Raw genomic sequence first — 20,789 nt, 5'->3', positions numbered from 1 at the left:
AGGGTAATAGCACTATTGTTATTTAACTCATCAGACTTTTCCCTCTGGATTTAAAGCTCCCCAAAAGCAGCAGCAGCAGCAACAGTAGCAGAAAAGGCATCTACTGTGTCTTTATATTTATATCATTTATAGCATGTAGCCTTCACTGAAATGGGATGATCAGCAGGCTTTCATAGGTTTGGGTGGTGGTGGGGTACTGTGAAAATGTCCTCTGCCATTCTGAATGTTTTCTTGTTAATTAAATGTAGCAATTTCTGATAAGATTCCAGACAATGGTTTAGCAACAGGGAAAAGTCTAAGCAGCAAGGAGAAAAATTGGTATCTAGATTGCTTGAGGGCATCCCAAAGGGAACAGACAGTTATAAAAATTTGACTCCAATGTTACAAAAATTGTACAACTTGAATTCCCAGCTTATTCACCTGGGAAGAGGATATACCATCCCTTAGGTGACTTGGCTGGCAGTGTTGCTGTTTTATTTGGTTTTCTTAACAGTTCTTGGATACTAAGAGTCCACAGTTATGTTGATGAAGTGTCATTTCTCATTGTGTCCATCATGACCACCCTTGTCTAAGCCACCAACAGCTCTTATGTGGTCAGTGCAATGGTCTCATAATTAGTCTCTGTCCCTGTACCATTCATTCCATCTCTTCTCAATCAGCCACAGCAATCTTATTAAAATGCCAGTTAGATCACAATGTTGTTGTTCAGTCACTAAGTTGTGTCTGACTCTTTGTGACCCCATAGACTGCAGGATGCCAGGTTTCCTTGTCCTTCACTATCTCTCAGAGCTTGCTCAAATGCATGTTCATTGAGTTGGTGATGCCATCCAACCATCTCATCCTCTGTTGCCCACTTCTCCTCCCCTCAGTCTTTCCTAGCATCAGGGTCTTTTCCAATGAGTCAGCTCTTCACATCAGGTGGCCAAAGTACTGGAGCCTCAGCATCAGTCCTCCCAGTGAATTTTCAGGACTGATTTCCTTTAGGATTGATTGGCTTGATCTCCTTGCAGTCCAAGGGAGTTTCAAGCATCTTCTCCAGTGCCACAATTCAAAAGTATCAGTTCTTCAGCGCTCAGCCTTCTTTATGGTCCAACTCCCATCATGTACCTCCTCAGTTTAAAACCCTCCCACAGCTCCCCATTTCACTCAGAGAAGAATCCAAAGTCTTCACAAAGGTTGATCAGGCCCTACCTGATCTGTCCTTCACCTCCATGACCTCATCTCCAACTTGTCTCCCCTTTGTGTACTCCACTCCCGTCACATTGGCCTTCCCAAGGCTGAAATCAAGGTGTCAGCATAGCTCAGCTGTTATCTGGAGACTCTGGAGATGAATCTGTCTCAACTTCATTTATATTGTTGGCAGAATTTATTTCCTTGTGGTATGAGGACTGTGGTCCCCTTTTCTATGCAGGCTGTCAAGTGGGGGTCATACTCATCTCCTAAACACCACCCATATTTTTTACTGCATGATTCCCTCCATCTTCAAGCCAGCAATGATACACCAAATCCTCCATGTGCTTCAAATCTCTGACATTCCTTCTGCTTTTAAAAGACTCATGAGATTAGATTAGGCCCACCTGGATACTCTTCCTGTGTGGTAACCTTAATTATATCTGCAAAACCCCTTTTGCCATGTAATGCAATGTAATCACAGGTGTGCCATCTCATCATAGTCATGGTCCTAATGATTAGGGTGGGAAATCTTGAGGCAGCATTTTAGCCTTGTGAGCCCCCTCACCCCACAATAATCAGCTGTTTGAGAAACTAACCAATCAGAATATATGCCAACAATAGCCCCGGAGCAGGGGCGTGGAGAATACCTGCTGCTCCAGGTGTTACCCTTTACTTGCAAGATTGTGGAGTGGCCTGGAGGCATCCCAGAGACAATAGCTGGAGCTGTAGCTATTTACCAACTGGTATGAAAATTCTTTAATATTTTAACAAGTGGGGATAGCATATCTGTGCCTAGCAGTTGTTTATCTGCTCCATAGTGTGTGAAGTGCTGCCTTCTTTTCTGAGCTCAGAGAGTCTGAAGTTGGTCTCGGATGATTAGGGGAAGGTGTGCAGTGGCCCCTTCCAGCCTTGCCTGCTGTTTCTGTGCCACCACATTTGTTTTTCTGTTTTTTTTTTTTTTTTTTCTGGTAAATGTCTCCATTTGCATGGCTGTCTTATGCAGTGGGTGAGTTCATCCATCATCTGAGCCTCCAAGCACTGCCACTCCAAGGCAGATAACCAATCCCATTTGTATGGCCTCTCCCCAGCAGATGTGGCTCAGTGAGGCAAGTGCTATGGACTTGCTCTCATTATTAGCCTGCACACTTCACAGCAGCCAAAGAAACCCAGGCTTCTTATTAACTTGCCAAGCAAAGCTTGATCACAGCTCATCATGAGCCTCATGTTTTGTGAGGACCCATCTCAGGCAACAGACATGACCCCTGTGGGTGAGTTGGGGTAGGAAGAGGGCCTAAGTTAAATGACTTTGGTGGGACTGGTCTGTTTCTCCCACCTAATATTTGTATATGGGTGAATTTGATTAAAAAGTTATCAAGGACAGCTTCACTTGATGGAATCGTGAGCATACACATCAGGCACAGCAGTGACAAGGTGGGTGTGTTGAAGGAAGTATCACAGAGGAAAATGAGCTCGAGGAGAGATAAGAATAAATGGAGGAAAGTAAATCACTGCTGATTGCAAACAACACTAATAATAATAATGTACAACATGGCCAGCTTCACTTGCTGATGTTGGCTGAGACCACAGAGCACAGCTGTGGTGTGCTGTGGTGCCCATACGTCACAGATTCACAGTGAATCCGTGTCAACAACTGAGTGTCTAATTAGACTAAGTCAGCCTATGCTTCCTTGTTTTTTTTTTTTTTTTTTTTTTTTTGGCTGTGCTGAGTCTTCATTGCTGCAAGCAGGCTTCTTTCTCTAGTTGTGGCAAGTGGAGGCTACTCTTCGTTGCAGTGTACAGACTTATTGCAGTGGCTTCTCTTGTGGAGCACGGGCTCTAGGCTGCGTGGGCTATAGTAGTTGTGACTCACCAGCTCTAGGGCATAAGCTCAGTAGTTGTGGTGCATGGGCTTAGTTGCCTCGCGGCATGTGGGATCTTCCAGAACCAGGGATTGAAGCCATGTCCCCTGTATTGGTAGGTGGATTCTTAATCGCTGGACAACCAGGAAAGCCCTGTGCCACCTTTTGAAGTAGGAGAGATTTGTCTTCAGTGGCTTCCTTTCTTGTAAACCTTTCCCCCGTGTCTAGGCCTTTCTAAAGACTGCATTCACTGCTGAAGTAGAGATGTGGCAAGTGGAATCAAATCTACTTGCTGGTCTTTACCATGTAAACGGAACCAGATATCTTTGGAATCAGATCCCATTGGAGCCAGTTCCAAATGGTAAAGACACATTTACAGAGGATCTCAAAGCAGCAGGTAGTGTTCAGGATGGTTGACTATGACTTTAGATGTGTGAGATGGTATAGACCCTATTAAGGACATCTCTCTGCAAGGCCCACCCCCAGCTTTCTCTCAAGCTGAGGCGTTTTCTCCAGGTGCAGCAGTAGGCGGCATTGAAACACAGCTTACTACCAGCAGGTGCTGACAAGAGAGCTGAAGTTGGAGATTTCTACCCGTCCTAGCAAAATGTCACCAAACTCAGTGGAAAACATCACAGCCCTGCATTAGATGACAAGAAAATCTCTCCCTTTTCTCTGCCATTAGGAGCAATCAGCTGCAAGACGCCCAGGGAGAAAATGACAAATGCCTCAGCACAAATATTGCCATCTTTGGTAGGGGTAGGGGGTTTGGATAATAGGCGTAGTGGTGGAAAAATGAACCCTTGAGATTGTATATGCCTTTCTCCCTTATAGAGACAGGTTAGGAGTGAGCATAGAGTGTTTCAGAGTTGTTGGTCTAGTTGGGTTTGGAGGGGAGAGAGAGAGAAAGCAAACTATATTTCATTTCAAAAGCAACAGATGGAGAGAATTTCAAGCTAGAAAGGACCTTGAGAGCTGTTCATCTATAGACACTCAGACTCATCGAATATCAGAGCTGGCAGGGATATTAAAGACCATTGAGTCAGACATGCAAATGGCCAACAGGTACATAAAAAGTTGCTCAACATCATTCTTCATCAGGGAAATATAAATCAAGACCAACAGTGAGATATCACCTCATACCAGTTAGGATGGCTATTATAGAAATAAAAATAACAAGTAGTGGTGAGGGAATGGAGAAAAGGGAAACCTGGTGTTCAGTTGATGGGAATGTAAATTGTTATAGCCACTATGGAAAACAGCATGGCGTTCCCTCAAAAAGTTAGAAGTAGAAGTACCATATGATCTGGAAATTGCACTTCTTTGTATTTATCTGAAGGAAATGAAATCACTATCTTGAAGGGATATCTCCACCTCCATGTTCACTGCAACATTATTCACTATAGCCAAGATATGGAAACAACCTAAGTGTCCATTAATGTTGTTGTTTAGTTGCTAAGTCATGTCTGACTCTTTTGCAACCCCATGGACTGTAGCCCACCAAGCTCCTCTGTCCGTGGGATTTTCCGGGCAAGAATACTGGAGCAAGTTGCCATTTCCTTCTCCAGGGGGCCTTCCTGACCGTGGGGATCAAACCCACATCTCCTGTACTGGCAGGTATATTCTTTATCATCCATTGATATGTGGATGAATAAAGACAATGTAGTATTTATGTATACAACTAAACATCCAAATTCACTGATATCTAATTAAACAGGACCTCAAGTAGCCAGAATTTCTTTGCTAACACTTGCATTTTTAGAAATCATAAGAAAATAAGCTAAGGTTAGATATTTATTTTGACATCAAAAACCAAGAGAGGGATTGCACTAATCCCATATCCTATACCTTCATCATTTTTAGTTTAGAGTAATAACTACTGATCCAAATGATAATATGATGGTCAAAAAAAGATTCAGCCATAGAACTCTATTTCAGAGTATCTTACAGCAGACTATAGTCACTCATATATTTTTGATTTAAAAACAAAAATACCACCCTCTGAGAAAGTTGTCTTTGGCAATAAATAGACTGCTCAGTTTTGGGAGAAAGATGTCTACAATTAAGATGGATCAGTTCAATCCACCCTAGAGATTAGTGAGGGGACATGTTGTAGCCAAACTGCTCGTACCTCCTGAGCTCTTCTTACCAAGGCAAGAAGATGGATTCAGAGATTTAAACATAATTTTAACAGGTAACCAGAAACTCTTATTCACTAGAACATCTTCTAGATTACTAAGATTCAAAGGACTAACAGTCCAAACTGAGTTGCCTTAGAAAGAAATAATTCAATCTAATAGCTAGAAAAGCTAGTGTAAAATAACTAAGGCAGATGGACTCTTTCCTTGAGTTTCCAATGGGCTCCAGCCCACTGTGACCACTCCTGAAACCAAGGTACCCACCCCTCTACCTGTTGCCTTGTAGAGCAAAGTGACTTACAGCAATAAGTTGGTAGGAGTTGTTCATCATGGCGATCAGCATGTTCAGCAGCACCACCAGGGAGATGACATTGTATGTCCCAAACATGGTTGCTCCCACAAACTCTGTGAACTCATGTCTGGCTTTCACATTGGTGACATAGAGATTTAAAAGGCCAAATACAGACCAGAAGAGGGACTGAAGGGTTTCAAAGAGCCTAAAAGAGATCAAAGAGAAGATTAGTTCTCGAGGAGAAGCAAGAAAAAAATGTGATTAATTAATTAATTAATAAGGAGGTTGCATCCCAGCAGGTAGACTGATGGTCTCACGTATTTTGGTCTCTTCTCCAGCACAATCCACCCAAGTCTGTTTGTTCCCACTCGTATGTCTTATGCCTTGCCCTTCCACCTGGAATGTCATCTCCTTCTTCTCAATCTACACAGAACCTTTAATTTTCCAAGACTTATTTCAAGCACTACTTCCTCCACCAAACTCTCTCCTTTATCTTCAGACCATGTGACTTACCACCTTTCTAAATACATAGAGGCAGGAGTGCAATGGCTAACAATATGGTACTTGGGTTACACTTCCCTGGGTTAAAAACATCTCTGACACTTGCCACCTAAGTGAACATGAGCAACTTTAAACCATTTCTGACACTCCTTTTGTGGTTCCCACAGGGCCCAGAATGGTGCTAAGCTCAGTAGAGTAGCTTCAGGATTCTTGAATGAAAATTTATATGAATTGTTTTTAATGATATATTAGCTAACAATTATTGAGAATTTACTATAAAAGCATTTCTGTTTTGTTAGTCGCTCAGTTGTATCTGACTCTTTGCAACCCCATGGACTGTAGCCTACCAGGCTCCTCTGTTCATGGAATTCTTTAGGCAAGAATACTGGAATGTGTAGCCATTCCATTCTCCAGGGGATCTTCTTGACTCAGGGATCAAACTGGGGTCTCCTGCATTGTAGGCAGATTCTTTACCATCTGATCCACCAGGGAAGAACCATAAAAGCATACTAGACATTTTACATATATTAACATTATGATTCCTATAAGACTGATATTATTACTGCTGAGGAAAGAGAGGTTCAGAGATTGAGTAATTTGACCAAGCTATAAGTGCTGAGCCAGAATTCAAATCCAGGTACTTCTGACCTCCCCAAACCAATGCATTATTCTATATTGGATAGCTTCATAAATTACTATTTCTTCTCATAGTCTCCACATCTAAATATTAATATGTAACTTTTGCAAGGATATGTTTTTGGGGTCCAGGTTTTCTTTTGCATCATGTTCAGAAATTTGTGCATATAGCAATACGAAGTAGCCAGCTCCCAGGCAGGCACTAACCAATCATTTCTCCAGCACACAAAAGAGGCAGAGAAGTCAAGAAATACAACTTTGAGGATGAATGTAACTTTTCAATTTTTGAAAGGCTCAAAATGTGTTGTTTTTATAGCCCAGTGTATTTTAAGCAGCTTAGAGACAGGTTCTTGGGTTCATTTGGGGGTTATACATGGGCAATGTCTTAAAGATTTCCTCTGTCTGGGAGTGCTCTTCCCCCTATCTCTGCATGGCTGTCTCCTTGTCATCACTGAGGTCTCAGCTCAATCGTCACTTCCTTAGACAGACTCCCCAGTGTCACCCTACCTAAAGTAGGCCCACCAGTTACTCTCTATCCTGTTGTCTTGTTTCAGGTTTTTGGTAGCATTTAAAACTCTCTAAAATTATGTTATTAAGTTAATTCTGTTTCTATGTTGATTTTCTATTCATCTCCACTAGAAAGTAAGCTCTATGAGAAAAGAGACAGGCATACAGCTACTATGTACCTGACATATAATAGGCTTCCCATGTGGCGCTATTGGTAAGGAACCTGCCTGCCAATGCAGGGGATGTAAAAGACCTTGGTTTAATCCCTGGGTCAAGAAGATCCCCTAGAGTAGGGCATGGCAACCCACTCCAGTATTCTTGCTGAGAAAATCCCATGGACAGAGGAGCCTGGCAACCTACAGTTCATGGGATTGCAAAGAGTCAAACACGACTCAAGCTACTGAGCAGCACTAGATTTGTTGAACACATGATTGAAGACATATTAATAATACAACTACTGTTATAACTAGATTAAGGTTTAGAAGACTCCAAACCTGTTGATAATTGCATGTTCAGTAGGTGAGGGTTTCACAGCGAGGGTTAGTTCATTTTGATGAAGCTTGTGCTCTGCACTGGCCTGATTCTCAGGTGACCTCCTTTGGGACATGCATCTGGCCCTTTGTCATCTGTTAAATGGCTCTTTTCTAATCATAGTGGATAGCTCCCACTATCCTTTCAGCATCATATTACTTGAGAGCTAGCCAAGAATGAAGAAATCTTTTTTTGTTGGATGAAAGTAAGTGCCAGATGGAGACACATTTGAAAATCAACAGTAAGATGAGAGTCTGGACTTCAGGGGCCAGAGAACAAGAACTAGAATATGGCAAGTCAGACCTATTACAGGATCTGTATTTTCAGGAGACTCTACAAGTCAGGGCCAGGCAATACAGTGTGTCACATAACCAGACAGAGTGTCAAAAATGAAAAAGACGTGGAGTGCAGGAATCTGGTTCCGCTATGAAGGCCTATCTAGGACCTAGCGGTGTCCATTAGAAGTCAGGGCAGGCAGGAGGCCAGCAATGGCATAAGAAGCTAGCCCAGCAGCTGGATAACAAAAGTCGGGGAATATAGGGCTTAGAAAAACAGGAACAGCTGCACCAAATAGAAATGACACTGAAGAACCAGAATCTCTGGAAGTTGAGTGTTCTTGAATATTGAAAGCATTCACAAAGTATTTGTTGATTGCATGACTGACAACAAGGCCACAAGCCAGGGCAAATATGTCATCAATATGCTGGCAAAGTCTTAGTTCATTGGTTGCTTCTCCAGAAAGGATGATGTTACTCTCCTCCACCCCCAGCCCCATAACAATTAAAATTGTGATGGTTACTGCTTAAGTGGAAAGTTTACTACTAGCCATTCCAATGACTGATACAAAGATTCCTAAAAGTGAAAGTCCAGGCATTTAGAATCTGTCCTAAATTGTGATATTCTAGTCAGGGAGACCCTAGAGGTATGATTGTATAACAGATAAGGAAAGGGGACAAGATTGTTCCTCAGGTTTTGGTGGTTGTTAGTGAAAGTGCCCTTGACATGGGGCACAAAATGTCATGATACAATCTGGCCATTAGGAGAATATGTCTTATTGAAATGCATGCCCAGGTAAAATGGGTGATTGATATTTGGGGTAGAAAATAACATTCTGGTGAGAGATCTATATGAAGCTCCATGGCTTCTAGACTCAATTGAATTCATGACCTAGAGGACCATTACATGGTGGTCAGGTCCATAACACAATCATCACAGGGATGGAAAGACTTGTTGACCAAACCCCAGAATCCTAAGTGCCAAAGGAATACTATTTTGATATTAACAGAGAAAACAGTGAGTCCATTTTCATTTAGCAAAGAGTCAACAAGTATACAGAACTTGCTGACTCAACAAGGGGCAAAAAGTGAAGATACAGAGATTCAAGAAGACTTGATATTAACTGCTTGCAAGACAAATCCCCACCAGCTAGTTAAGAGGGGATTTGTGCATGTTGGGAGCCATCCATAAATATTACTAGATCATGAAGCAAAGAGAGACTTGGTAGAATAGAGATAAGAACTATGGTCCTCATGACAGTTGCTGAAAGTCTCATCTTTGAGATGAGTTCATCTTTCTAAAGGCAGAAAGAGTATAAAGATCGACCCCTCTGCATTTCACTCTGACCAGTGAAGAAGTGGAGGATGTATTGGAAAAGAAAGTCTCCTTGGGAAAAAGCAGTGCCAAGTTGTGCTGATAACCCACAGGGAGCAAAGGCATAGTCATCTCTTGGTCATCCCTACCCATTTTGTAGTTCACTGGACTTGGCAGTTTCTTATTGCAACCTGCCTTTGACAAGTTTCTGACTCTGGTTGGAATGCTCCCACCATGCTCCCAACCTGCAGCCTCCACTTCCTTCCTGTCTTCTTCTCTACCCAACTCTTGTTTGACCTGCCAGCCTCAGCTAAAGCCCCAGCTCTTCTAGAGCCCTCCCCTGATTCCTTTCCTACAAGGTAGGGTCAGATGCTCCTCTTTTGTTCTCCCATAGCAGCCTAGCCTTACTACATAGATGCACATATCACACTGTAGAGACAGGAGAGGGGAGTGGCTAAGAGCAAACTTTAAACTTCTGTACATATTAATTGGGCTTCCCTGGTGACTCAGTGGTAAAGAATCCACCTATCCATACAGAAGATGTGGGCTTCAATCCCTAGGTTGGGAAGATTCCCTGAAGAAGGAAATGGCAACCCCCTCCAGTATTCTTGCCTGGAAACTCCCACGGACAGAGGAGCCTGATAGGCTACAGTCCATGGGGGTTGCAAAAGAATTGGACACAACTTAGCCACTAAACAAACATATTAACTATAAAATTTGGTAAAGTCACATGACAAACTTATTAACTATAAAATTTGATCAAGTCACATGGCTTCTTTAAATTTCAAGTTTCCTCATCTATAAAATGGCCATTGGTAGGATAAGTACTAACTGCTAACATTTATTGTGTTTTGTGTGCCAGGCACTGTGCTAAAGGCTTCTCATGCATTGTAATATTTGATTCTCAAAATAACTCTATGAAGTAGCTACTATTCTTTTTTTTTCAGATAAGAAATTGAGGCACAAAGTGGTCACACAGGCAGAAAGTGGCAGAGGTAGTATTTGTACTCGGCTCTTTTGACTCTGGAGTCAAAACATTTAACCACCTTTCTCTATCATGTAAGGTTTTGCATATAATGCACTTGGCACAGTGCTTGGCATAGCGAAAGCATTAAACATGCAGCTATTCTAATTGTTTGTGTTCTCTGTTAGACTATGTGTTTCTGGATGATAAGGATGCCATTTACTCAGTATCCTCATTGCCTGGCAGGTAGGAGTTGTTGAATAAATGTTAGGTAAATCTATAAAAGACTATAGAAGCACGTAAGTAAGGGAAGTATGAATGAGTGGTGCGCCATCTTGTGATAACAGTAGAAAGGTTATGAATTGAATTTAGGAGAAAAAGTTGAAGATACTCAATAAGGACCTTTAAAACCTTCTCGGAACAACAACAACAACAACAACAACAAAAGAGCCTTTGATGGGGACTGAGTTTGTATCCAAATAAATAAGAAGGGAATATATTGGCTGAATTTGGGTAAAGAAATCACCACTGATTAAGCAGGAACAGCTACAAATGAATGATGATGATCTACAAGGAGGTCCTAAGTGACCTGCTAGGTCATGGCTCTGGCCTCTTTAGCTTTACATGTATCTATGATGATTGCAACTTTATACATCTAATTTTACATAACTTTACAAATTCAGTCTTATACCCACACCCTTGGATAAAAGCACAACCTGGAACTTATATGCCTGGATTAAAGTTCTGATTCCAGCACTATGACCTGTATGACTGGGCACAGTCTGATTAACTTCCTTGTACCCTAATTTCTTGATCTGTAAAGTGGATAATAATAGTAGTACCTACCTCATAGCACTATGAGGATTGTGAGGATTAAATGAATTAATTCATATCAAGCTCATTTTGTAATAGTACCTGGACCCAGCATTCAGTATATATGCTATTTTTAAGACTATTATCAACCTTCCACCTAAAAAAACCTTGTTGTTTCATGTCTCTTTATTGCCTTCATAGATTATCATTTATTTTCACATCTAGTTACAACTATGTTAGTTGTCATATTGGACATAATTTTTATGTCTTTAAAAACCACACATTTCATAAATGTAATTTTAAGAGCCACCCAATATTCTACCCAGCAAATACAAGCCTGAATGACAGTTTTATCAATGCTTTATATGAGAATAGGTGGCAAGCTTCTTAGATCTTCAGAAGATACAAGATTGGGAAGAAAAGCTAATTGGATGACAAAAATAAGATTCAGAAAGATTACAATGGCTTGGAGCAAGGGGCTGGAACTAACATGATGAAGTTTAATAGGGATCAAGGGGCTGGAACTAACAAGATGAAGTTTAATAGGGATCAATGTAGAGGTTAGTTCTCTGGCCAAGTGCCCACGTACAGGATGAGAAGGGAGGAGAAAGGCCAAGGGTTGTCGCTGACAGCAAGTTCAAAGTGGATCAGCAGAGTGACAGAACTGGCCAGATACTTCAGCCATGCGAGAGAGGGCAGAAGGAAAAGTGAATCTTCTAGAATTAAAGATAGGGTTGCTACTAGAATTCATTCTTTCACTCAGCTGTTCAATGGGCATGTTGAACTTCTTTATGTCTTAGGCCCCTCTATGGTAGGAGAAAGACCTGTAAAGTGGGAGTCTCAGTCTGGTAGGTGAGAGAGGCAACAAACAACTAAAATATAGTATTTATTACATTATTATTATTCAGTTCAGTCGCTCAGTCATGTCTGACTCTTTGTGATCCCATGAACCGCCACACGCCAGGCCTCCCTGTCCATCACCAACTCCCGGAGTCCATCCAAACCCATGTCCATCAAGTCGGTGATGCCATCCAACCATCTCATCCTCTGTTGTCCCCTTCTCCTCCTGCCCTCAATCTTTTCCAGCATCAGGGTCTTTTCAAATGAGTCAGCTCTTCGCATCAGGTGGCCAAAATATTGGAGTTTCAGCTTCAACATCAGTCCTTCCAATGAACACCCAGGACTGATCTCCTTTAGGATGGACTGGTTGGATCTCTTTGCAGTCCAAGGGACTCTCAAGAGTCTTCTCCAACACCACAGTTCAAAAGCATCAATTCTTTGACACTCAGCTTTCTTTATAGTCCAACTCTCATATCCATACATGACCACTGGAAAAATTATTATTACTATTACCTTTATTATTATAAGTTACCTTTTAAAATGGAGATGTCCTTAGAATGCCATGGGAAACACAGAAAGAGCCTGTAACTGAGAGTGGGGTCGAAATGGGTAAGAACAGGCTTAAAAGAGCAGGTCAGGCTTTGACAGACACTTGAAGGGGCAGGGAGAGTTGTCCAGGCTGGCCAGACAGGGATGGGCATTCCAGGCAAAGAGGATGGTGTGCGAAGTACAAAGGACTGTAGGACCAAGATGCTCTCCTGAAGTTGGGAAGAGCAAGATGTTGACTATGGAGGAGAGGAATGAAAGGCTGGAGAGGTGGGATCCAGATTCCAGGGCCCTGTGCATTATAGGAAAGAGGTGAATTTTACACTGGAGAGGATACTGATACCAGGTGGGCAAGAGACCAGAAGGTGACGAGATAAGACTGGCACTTAGAGACTTCTGTGTAGCAGGTGGGAAATTGTTTGAGGGGACACAAGACTGGAGGCAGGGAGACCAATTAAATGTGTAGCAGTTTGGGGGAGAGATGATGTAGGCCTGAAAGAAGACAGTATTGTGTGTGTGTGTGTGTGTGTGTCTATACAGAGAATGGATTGAAGAGATATTTAGGAAGTAGACAAAACTGAGTGTGAGACAGGATGTGTTGCTTGAGAGAGACAGAAGAGTCCAAGATGGCGCCTAGGAGTCTATCTAGTATCCTTTAATGAGATGAGGAGTTAAAAGGGAGATGGGTTTGGTGTGGGGACATAGAGCTAAGGAATTTATCTGTGAACATTATGTTTGAAAGGCCTGTGTAACAGTGTGGAACAGCCAAGTATGTTCAGGAGGCATCCAGAGTTGAGGGCTGGGACCTCACAAGGACAAGAGGACCACCAAGTCAGCTTCTTGCCACTTCCACCCTGTTTCTCTCCCAGGTCCCATGCCCTCAGAGGGTACCTTCCCAATTGCTCTCAACAGTGGATGAAGGCCAGGTACCCCCAGTATTCAATACTGAACTCAAACCACCAACTGTACTGTCAGGCAGTTGTCACCAAAGACAACAAGGTCCCCCTAAATTGTGCACCCAGGAAAGTTCTTTTCTTTTTTAAGCTGAAGAATAACAATAACATCTCTAGAGAATCAGAAGGAAAAGGGTGACAACAAGCAGATGCCATAGTTTACATCAGGTCTATTCACAGGCTCCCTTTTCCCCTTCTCTAAAAATGGAGTCTTCATGACAGTCTAAGTAGCATGTATTTTGGCAGTTATTATAAATGCCTGAGTTGAGGCATTTAAAGGAAAACAGAAGTCAGAGCTCTGTGGAGGAAAAAACCAACACCTAGAAGGGAGGTTGAGGTAACATTACCACTGCTTTGGTCCCAGCATGACAATACTTCTTCATACCTGACACCCAAGATATAATTTTGTGTATGACAGGTGTCCATTCTTGTCAATCATCCCTGCTGGGCAAGTGATGGGAATAAAATGTCAGTTGGCAACAGGGGTGTTAATCATCACTACTGACTTATAAGGAGCCATTTCATAAACTTCCTCAGCAGAGTTCCCATGAGAAGGTAATTGGCAGGGACCTAGCCTCCTGGAATGCACCTTGCATTCACATGTGCAACTCTGTCGAAAGCTTTGATGGGAACAGATACCATTTCCTGGTGCTCAAGCCACTATAAGATTGTTCTTTGTATTGAAAACAGGGTGATGTGAGTTGTATCTCTAGAGTAATGCAGGAGAGGAAGCAGTTCATAGTCAAGAGGCACTAGAGAGGTGACCAGTTGCCTTTGTCCACTTTTGGTTGGCTTCACCAAAATGGCGCTATCTGTTTGTCATCCCATTTTGGCTTCTTTTTTTCCTTTCACATAGTCTGGTTTCCCCATCCACGATTTTGCCCTGAGTTCTGGGAGGAGAAGCAGGGAGTGTGGCCTAGTGGAGGGGGTGGGTGCTGGAAAATGGGTGACAGGACAAGCCAGTTTTCCAGACTGTGTTCACCGGAACAACATGCTGGTAAATAGATCTGGGGAAACCTCTCCGTTTACTGTAGATTCACAATGGAAAGTCTCTGAGAAGCCCTGCGCTGGCTTAAGCCCTTCTTAAATTTGTCCTAGGGGCTTTCCTGGTGGCTTAGAAGGTAAAAAATCTGCCTGTAATGTGGGAGACCTGGGTTTGATCCCTGGGTTGGGAAGATGCCCTGGAGAAGGGAATGGCAACCCACTCTAGTATTCTTGTCTGGGGAATTCCATGGACAGAGGCGCCTCGTGGGCTACAGTCCATGGGGTCACAAAGAATCAACACAACTGGGCAACAAACACTTTCACTTTTCATTTAAATTCTTCCTAGCATTTCCAAATCTCACGCAATCAGAAATCTTGCTTTCATGTCTATTCACATCTCCATGAATGTGAATGGTTATTTGTCATCCATTTTAGGAAATGTCGCTAGAGATCAATTATAATGGTTGGCTACATAGCATTGTTTTTTCCCTTTCTCTATTGGTACAACTTGGGGCCAAGCAGAAATCTTTTCCCCGCCTTGGCCTTTGTTATTTAACACATTTCTAGAATGTCTGAGTCCATTGATCTGCTCTAGTTTATAGAGTTAAGGGGGAACATTGTATCTTAACTTAATATCTAGGAATCCCTCCTGACCTTGGGGTCATGACTATGATTACCAGGTGACTGGCACTTTCCAGAACAGGGGCTAGAGATAGACAAGGTGTAGGGCACTGAGTCTGGCATAAGCACAGGGCTGCTCCTAGAAACTAACACGTTTCCTAATATATGCTTATTTTCTTTCTCTTGTCTGCTTCCCCTAACAGTGACTTGTCAGAAAATAAAAGCCATTCTGGAGGCTTAAAGGTCCTAGAGAAGTAGGTGTTGAGTTTATAAAGTAATGGCACAGGGGTTCCATACCGGAGGCAGAGGACTGGTGGACAGAGGGTCATTACTTGTCTTCTGTGTCCCAAGTGGGAATAGGAGATATTTCCAATCACTGCTTGGTGCCTTGGTACATCTGAAACCTTAAAGTAACCCCAGAAGTTGAGCTGACTCTCATCTTACTCTTTGCCTGTTTCCTCTCCATCTAGGAATCAAAAATTCACCATCCACCTGCCCTTTTAGTTATTAATATTTTCTCTCCCCAAACCCCATGTTTCCATGAGCCAGGGCTGTTCGAGCAAATCCCATTTCTCTGACACCACCTAAGGGGTCCTTAACTAAATTCCCATCTCAATTCCCATCTGTGGGAATGAGGAGATATTTTGCCCTCATACTGCCAATTCTTCGACACCAGCTGGGTGTCCTACAAGCCAGCTCAGTCAGTTCTGACACTCCTGGGGAATAACATCAGATTCCACGGATTAAGAGCTCAGTCCCACAAGACTGCTCCCCTTCTGGTTTTCCCAGATGTCCCTCATTCTTCCGACCAGCTGGCTATAGGTGGAGCTCCCCACAATCCTCTCCTTGGGTTTGATTAATTTGCTAGAGTGCCTGATAAAACTCAGAGAAACATTGAAATGACTAGATTACTGGTCTATTATAAAAAGATGCAACTCAGGAACAGCCAGATAGAATATGCATAGGGTAAGGTATGGGGGGCAAGCTTCCCTGTATTCTCTGATCACCCACTCTCCCCAAATTTCCACATGCTCACCAACCTGGAGGCTCTCCAAACCCTGTCCTTTTGGGTTTTTATGGAAGGCTCATTACACAGTCGTGTGAAGTCGCTTCAGTTGTGTCTGAGTCTTTGCGACCCCATGGATCATAGCCCGCCAGGTCATGCCCTCCTCCAGGGGATCTTCACAACCCAGAGATTGAGCCCACATCTCTTACATCTCCTGTATTGGCAGGTAGCTTCTTTACCACTAGTGCCACCGGGGAAGCCCCCATTACACAGTCACAGTTGATTATATCATTAGCCATCAGTGTGTGCATGCATGCTAAGTCACCTCAGTCATGTCCGAATCTTTGTGACCCTATGAACTGTAACTTGCCAGGAATTCTGTGCCCTCCAGGCAAGAATGCAGGAGTGGGTTGCCATGCTCTCCTCTAGGGGATCTTCCCAACCCAGGGATCGAATCCGCAACTCCTATACTTAGCCATTGGTGATTGAAATCAATTTCCAGTCCTTCTCCCCTCCCTGAAAGGAAGGTTGAGGGGTGAGATTAGAAGTTCCAACCCTCTAATCACAAGGGGATAACTGGCCCCCATCCTAGGTAAGGTCCAAAAGTCACTTTGTTAACACAACCAAAGACACCTTTGTGGTTCTCATCACTTAGGAAATACCAAGGGTGTTAGAAGTTCTGTGCCAGAAATGGGGACAAAGAACAAATACATATTTTTTATTATAAATCACAGTATCACAAGATGCATTCAAGTATATTTGCACCCTTCCCTTTTCTTTGTTCTTGATTCAGAATGGTTACGTTAGCTTTGGTAATTACTTGTTGAGAGGTATAACCTTGCTCTTTCATTTCCTTGGTTAGCGGTGCTTTTTGGAGTGAGGGATTATTTACCCCCTTCCCATAAATTTCTCAGGGCTTCCCTGGTGACTGAGATGCCAAAGAATCTGCCTGCAGTGCAGGAGACCCAGCCAGATCTCCTGGAGAAGACATGGCAACCCACTCCAGTATTCTTGCCTAGAGAATTCCATGGACAGAGGAGACTGGCAGGCTACAGTTCATGGGGGTCACAAAGAGTCAGACTCGACTAAGTGACTAACACTTTCATTTTCATGAATTCCTTTAAAAATATTAGATATGACCAAAATAATTCGGAAGTTACTCTTTAGATGAGTTCCTTGGAGCCCGTATGTGTTTGTCTCTTTCCTCCGTCACCTAACTCTACTTCCTCTCCTAGTCTCCTAGAGAGATCAATAAGTGTGCTCTGCATGCACTGTCAAGGGGCAGTGGCAAAGATATGGACTGAAAATAGGGCAAAGAAAGAGAAAGCAGACAAAAGGCAGGAGAGGAGAGTGGGGAGTCTTACGTGGAGAAGGCATTGTTCTGTTTCTCGCATCGGATCCCCTTGCAGTTGTTGGGCTCATCAATTGCTCTGGTCTCATAATAAAAGTAAAGCTGGTTCAATCCATTGGCAAAAGCCAGCAGTACCAGGCAGTAGATAAAGAGGAATTTGAGGATATCGAGCAACATGCGCCCCAAAGAGATCTGCAGAGGCCCTAAGTGGGAGTTGGCTGTGAACAGGGATATGAGACGCAACGAACTTAAAATGTTGGATATCGCAAAGAGAGCTTCTGCAATCAGGGTCGGGTGCCACATTTCCCATTCTTCCCTTGGACGGGAACCATTATACTGAAAGAAACAACAAGTGCACAATATGAGAGGTACAGTGAGCATTTAGAAAACTTTCCCCTCTTTCCTCCCTTCTGCACCCAAATAAATACATCAAACTAAGCATCAAGCATTCATTTATACAACAGGCCCCCGTGATTGGCACTACTGGTCTTTTTTCCCCCACCCAATCAATACATGATGCTAATAACGCTCTTCCTTCCACTCCTATCCAAATATATACTCAGCGCATAGATGTAGAAACATGAATTTCAGAGCAATCATCTGGAGTAACAATCTGTGGTTTATCAACAGACATTTTCGAAGTGTGAGTTGACCAGATTGTTGGGGAGTGGCCTGAGAACAGAGCCACAGGTGTGCCTAAGGTTGTGGGGCCAAAGTACTCTGCTTCCTAATGAGACTGCAAACCAGCTTTGCTGCCCAAGCCCCTGTTTTGTGCTAAGCACCAGGCACAACTTGCAGTTACTGAAGGACATGGGGTAGGTTCAGCCTCCTCAGTGTGCAGTGTTCACCTTGACTTCTCTGCTGATTGCAGTTTGGGGCTGGTTGAGCATCCTTAGGTCATTATTCAGAGTTTTCTGCCGATAGTCTTTTCCCCCATGCGATTACAAATGGCATGTCAGCCTCCAAGGCAATGAATTTAGTGCTGCTCACCAAGTGGTGTATGGATGTATTTTACTGTTGCTTTGATAGTCTTACAAGTTGGAATGTTCCTTTAGCACAAACGATGGACCAGGGGGCTGAACAAGGAGGAGGAGCCAGGATTTCTGGGGTTGGCTGCGCATGTTCCAGTATTTCCTGAGCTTTCAGCTCCTAAAATATTGGAAGTCACCTTATGGAGAGATGGCTTCGTTGTGAGACTGAGCTCCAATTTAGCCTTTGTCACTTAAAACTGCCCCTCTTTCTCTCATTTCACCAGAAAATGAGGATAATATCTACTCCTACCCACTGCACATGTCTGATTATGTACCCATATGTGAAAGTCTGTGTACTCCATACGGAGAGATGTTATGGAAATACAAGAAATTGCTTTTTACCTTCCCCAAGACAGAAGTAGATTTTGCCTGGAATACAATCTGAAGCATATTGCTTTGAACGCTCATCTAAATATCACAATTTCTCAGGACTAAATGTAAACAACTTTCCTGAGAAAATGTTGCTTTGGGGGCCAAATTATATTGTTAGCATTTCTAAAATGTGCCTCACTTCCAACAACTGAGGAAACTGGTGTTATTAAAATCATTTGTATGTATCCAATATTCCTCACTGTCAGAGGAGTTTGGAGAAAACTTGCCACATGTGTGCTTCTATTTCAAATAGACTTGAGATGGCCAATTGGTTTTATACACTTTGGGCCAAATCTTGTATCTCTCCATTTCTGTATCCAAAGGAAACATTTGCTGCATAGTTGTGAGAGGTGGACATTGTTATGCCTGTTTTACAAGTGGAGGAACTGAAATCCAGAGAGGCAGAGGGAGCTGCTTAAGGTCACACAGCAACTTGGTAGCAGAGCCAGGACTAAAACTCAGGCCTCTAAACAGTCAGTATAGCACTATTTCTATGAAATGTTACTTCTGTAATAGTTGATATCACAGTGCATTTATTAAATAGGCCTTTACTTATTCGGAGGTCTATGTGAATGATGCTGATTCTTTGTTGATAACAAAGCAGACCTACATTTAAAACTAGGATTTCAACTGGAACATGCATAGCTCATCATTTAGGGTTTTCTCACTCCACAGTCACACCCATAACCACAGGGAAGTATACTGTCCACGAGTTTGGATCGCAGAACAGTCACAAGTGTGAAAGACGATTCTCATGGAAAATCTATGCTTTGTGTATGTACTTTTAGAGAAAAATACTATAGAATATGATAGCAGAGAGTAAACTTGGAGCTCATTTAGCATAGAGGTCAGCAAACATTTTGTGTCAAGGGCCAGATAGTATATATTTTTGGCTTTGTGGGCTATATGGTTACTGTGGAAACTATTTAAATTTTTCTTCTAGAACTATACATTTGTTTTGCTGTACCAGGTCTTAGTTATAGCACATGAGATCTAGTTCCTGGCTCAGGGATCAAACCATGGCCCCCTGTGTTGGGAGCATGGAATCTTAGCCAATGGACTGGTGGCTCAGAGGGTAAAGAATCTACCTGCAATGCAGGAGACCCAGGTTTGATCTCTAGGTTGGGAAGACCCCCTGGAGAAGGAAATGGCAACCCACTCCGGGATTCTTGCCTGGGCAATCCCACGGACAGAGGAACCTGGCAGGCTACAGTCCATGGGGTCACAAAAGAGTCAGACACAACTGAGCGACTAAGCACCAGGGAAGTCCCTTCTAGAACTATAATAACAGACAATATGTAAACAAACAGTGGCCCCAGCTTGGCCGGCAGCCCAGTTTGCTGAGGCCTGACTGACCACAAGTGGTTTTCAAATCAAATTGTGTTCCTTCAAGCCTGAGGGTTCAATAGAAGCATCTGGTGGTCACTGTGGAAACCAGAGAGGAGGCTAGGAAGAGTCATTTCTCAATCCAAACTCATTCCTTTGAGCTCCTTAGTACATTGAAATCCTGCATTAAGATGTGGTTCCATGGGAAAAAATTAAAAGGTTGAAACCCATTGATCTAGTTCCGTCTTATTTTTCAAAGGCGGTGTCTGAAGCTCCTGGAGGTAGAAGGATGGCCTGTGGTAATCCAGCTCGTAAATATCAGAGCAGGGATTACCTTTGGGTTTCTTGACTCTTCAGAGAGTGATATTGGGAGACAAATGATTTTTCTTATATTCTTGGAGATAGAATGTTGCTTGAAAATTGGCCGCTATGCCTATTAAAAGGGTGTGAACTCAAAAGCAGAATCTGAAAAGGGTTGGCCAAATGTGGATACCCAATAGTAACAAAGATGAGGAGGTGTGTTTTCATCCAAGCATTGGCTGGAGAAAGGGTCATAACTCAATGGGTATCAAAGTTCAGTTTAGTCTGTACATATGGAGTAAGGGAGTGCTGGGATAAATCTAGGTGGTGCTATCCTAGAAGACAAAAAGACAATTACTCTCCATTTTTAGTGTTATCTTGGGGGCACTGAGGGCTAATATGAGGTATGTTTGTTCCTTTTGAGTACTTTGGTATGTGCCTTTTGCTTCTTAGTG

The 20,789-nt window shown here is 42.8% G+C and overlaps 1 protein-coding gene across 1 annotated transcript in view; it reads right to left on the bottom strand.

The window, feature by feature from the left end:
- TRPC5 (transient receptor potential cation channel subfamily C member 5) overlaps positions 1 to 20,789 on the bottom strand; it is a 344,513-nt gene that overhangs the window by 32,682 nt on the left and 291,042 nt on the right. The window contains exons 6-7 of the mRNA XM_070290886.1: positions 17,319 to 17,641; positions 5,472 to 5,667 (exon numbers count right to left, since the gene is read on the bottom strand). Coding sequence (XP_070146987.1) covers positions 5,472 to 5,667; positions 17,319 to 17,641 — 519 coding nt within the window. The remainder of the gene's footprint in view (positions 1 to 5,471; positions 5,668 to 17,318; positions 17,642 to 20,789) is intronic.

Source organism: Ovis canadensis, chromosome X, assembly GCF_042477335.2.
Source record: "Ovis canadensis isolate MfBH-ARS-UI-01 breed Bighorn chromosome X, ARS-UI_OviCan_v2, whole genome shotgun sequence".
Classification (NCBI taxonomy): Eukaryota; Metazoa; Chordata; class Mammalia; order Artiodactyla; family Bovidae; genus Ovis; species Ovis canadensis.
The sequence above is the reverse complement of the archived record's forward strand: the minus strand, read 5'-3'. Positions and strand labels throughout refer to the sequence as shown.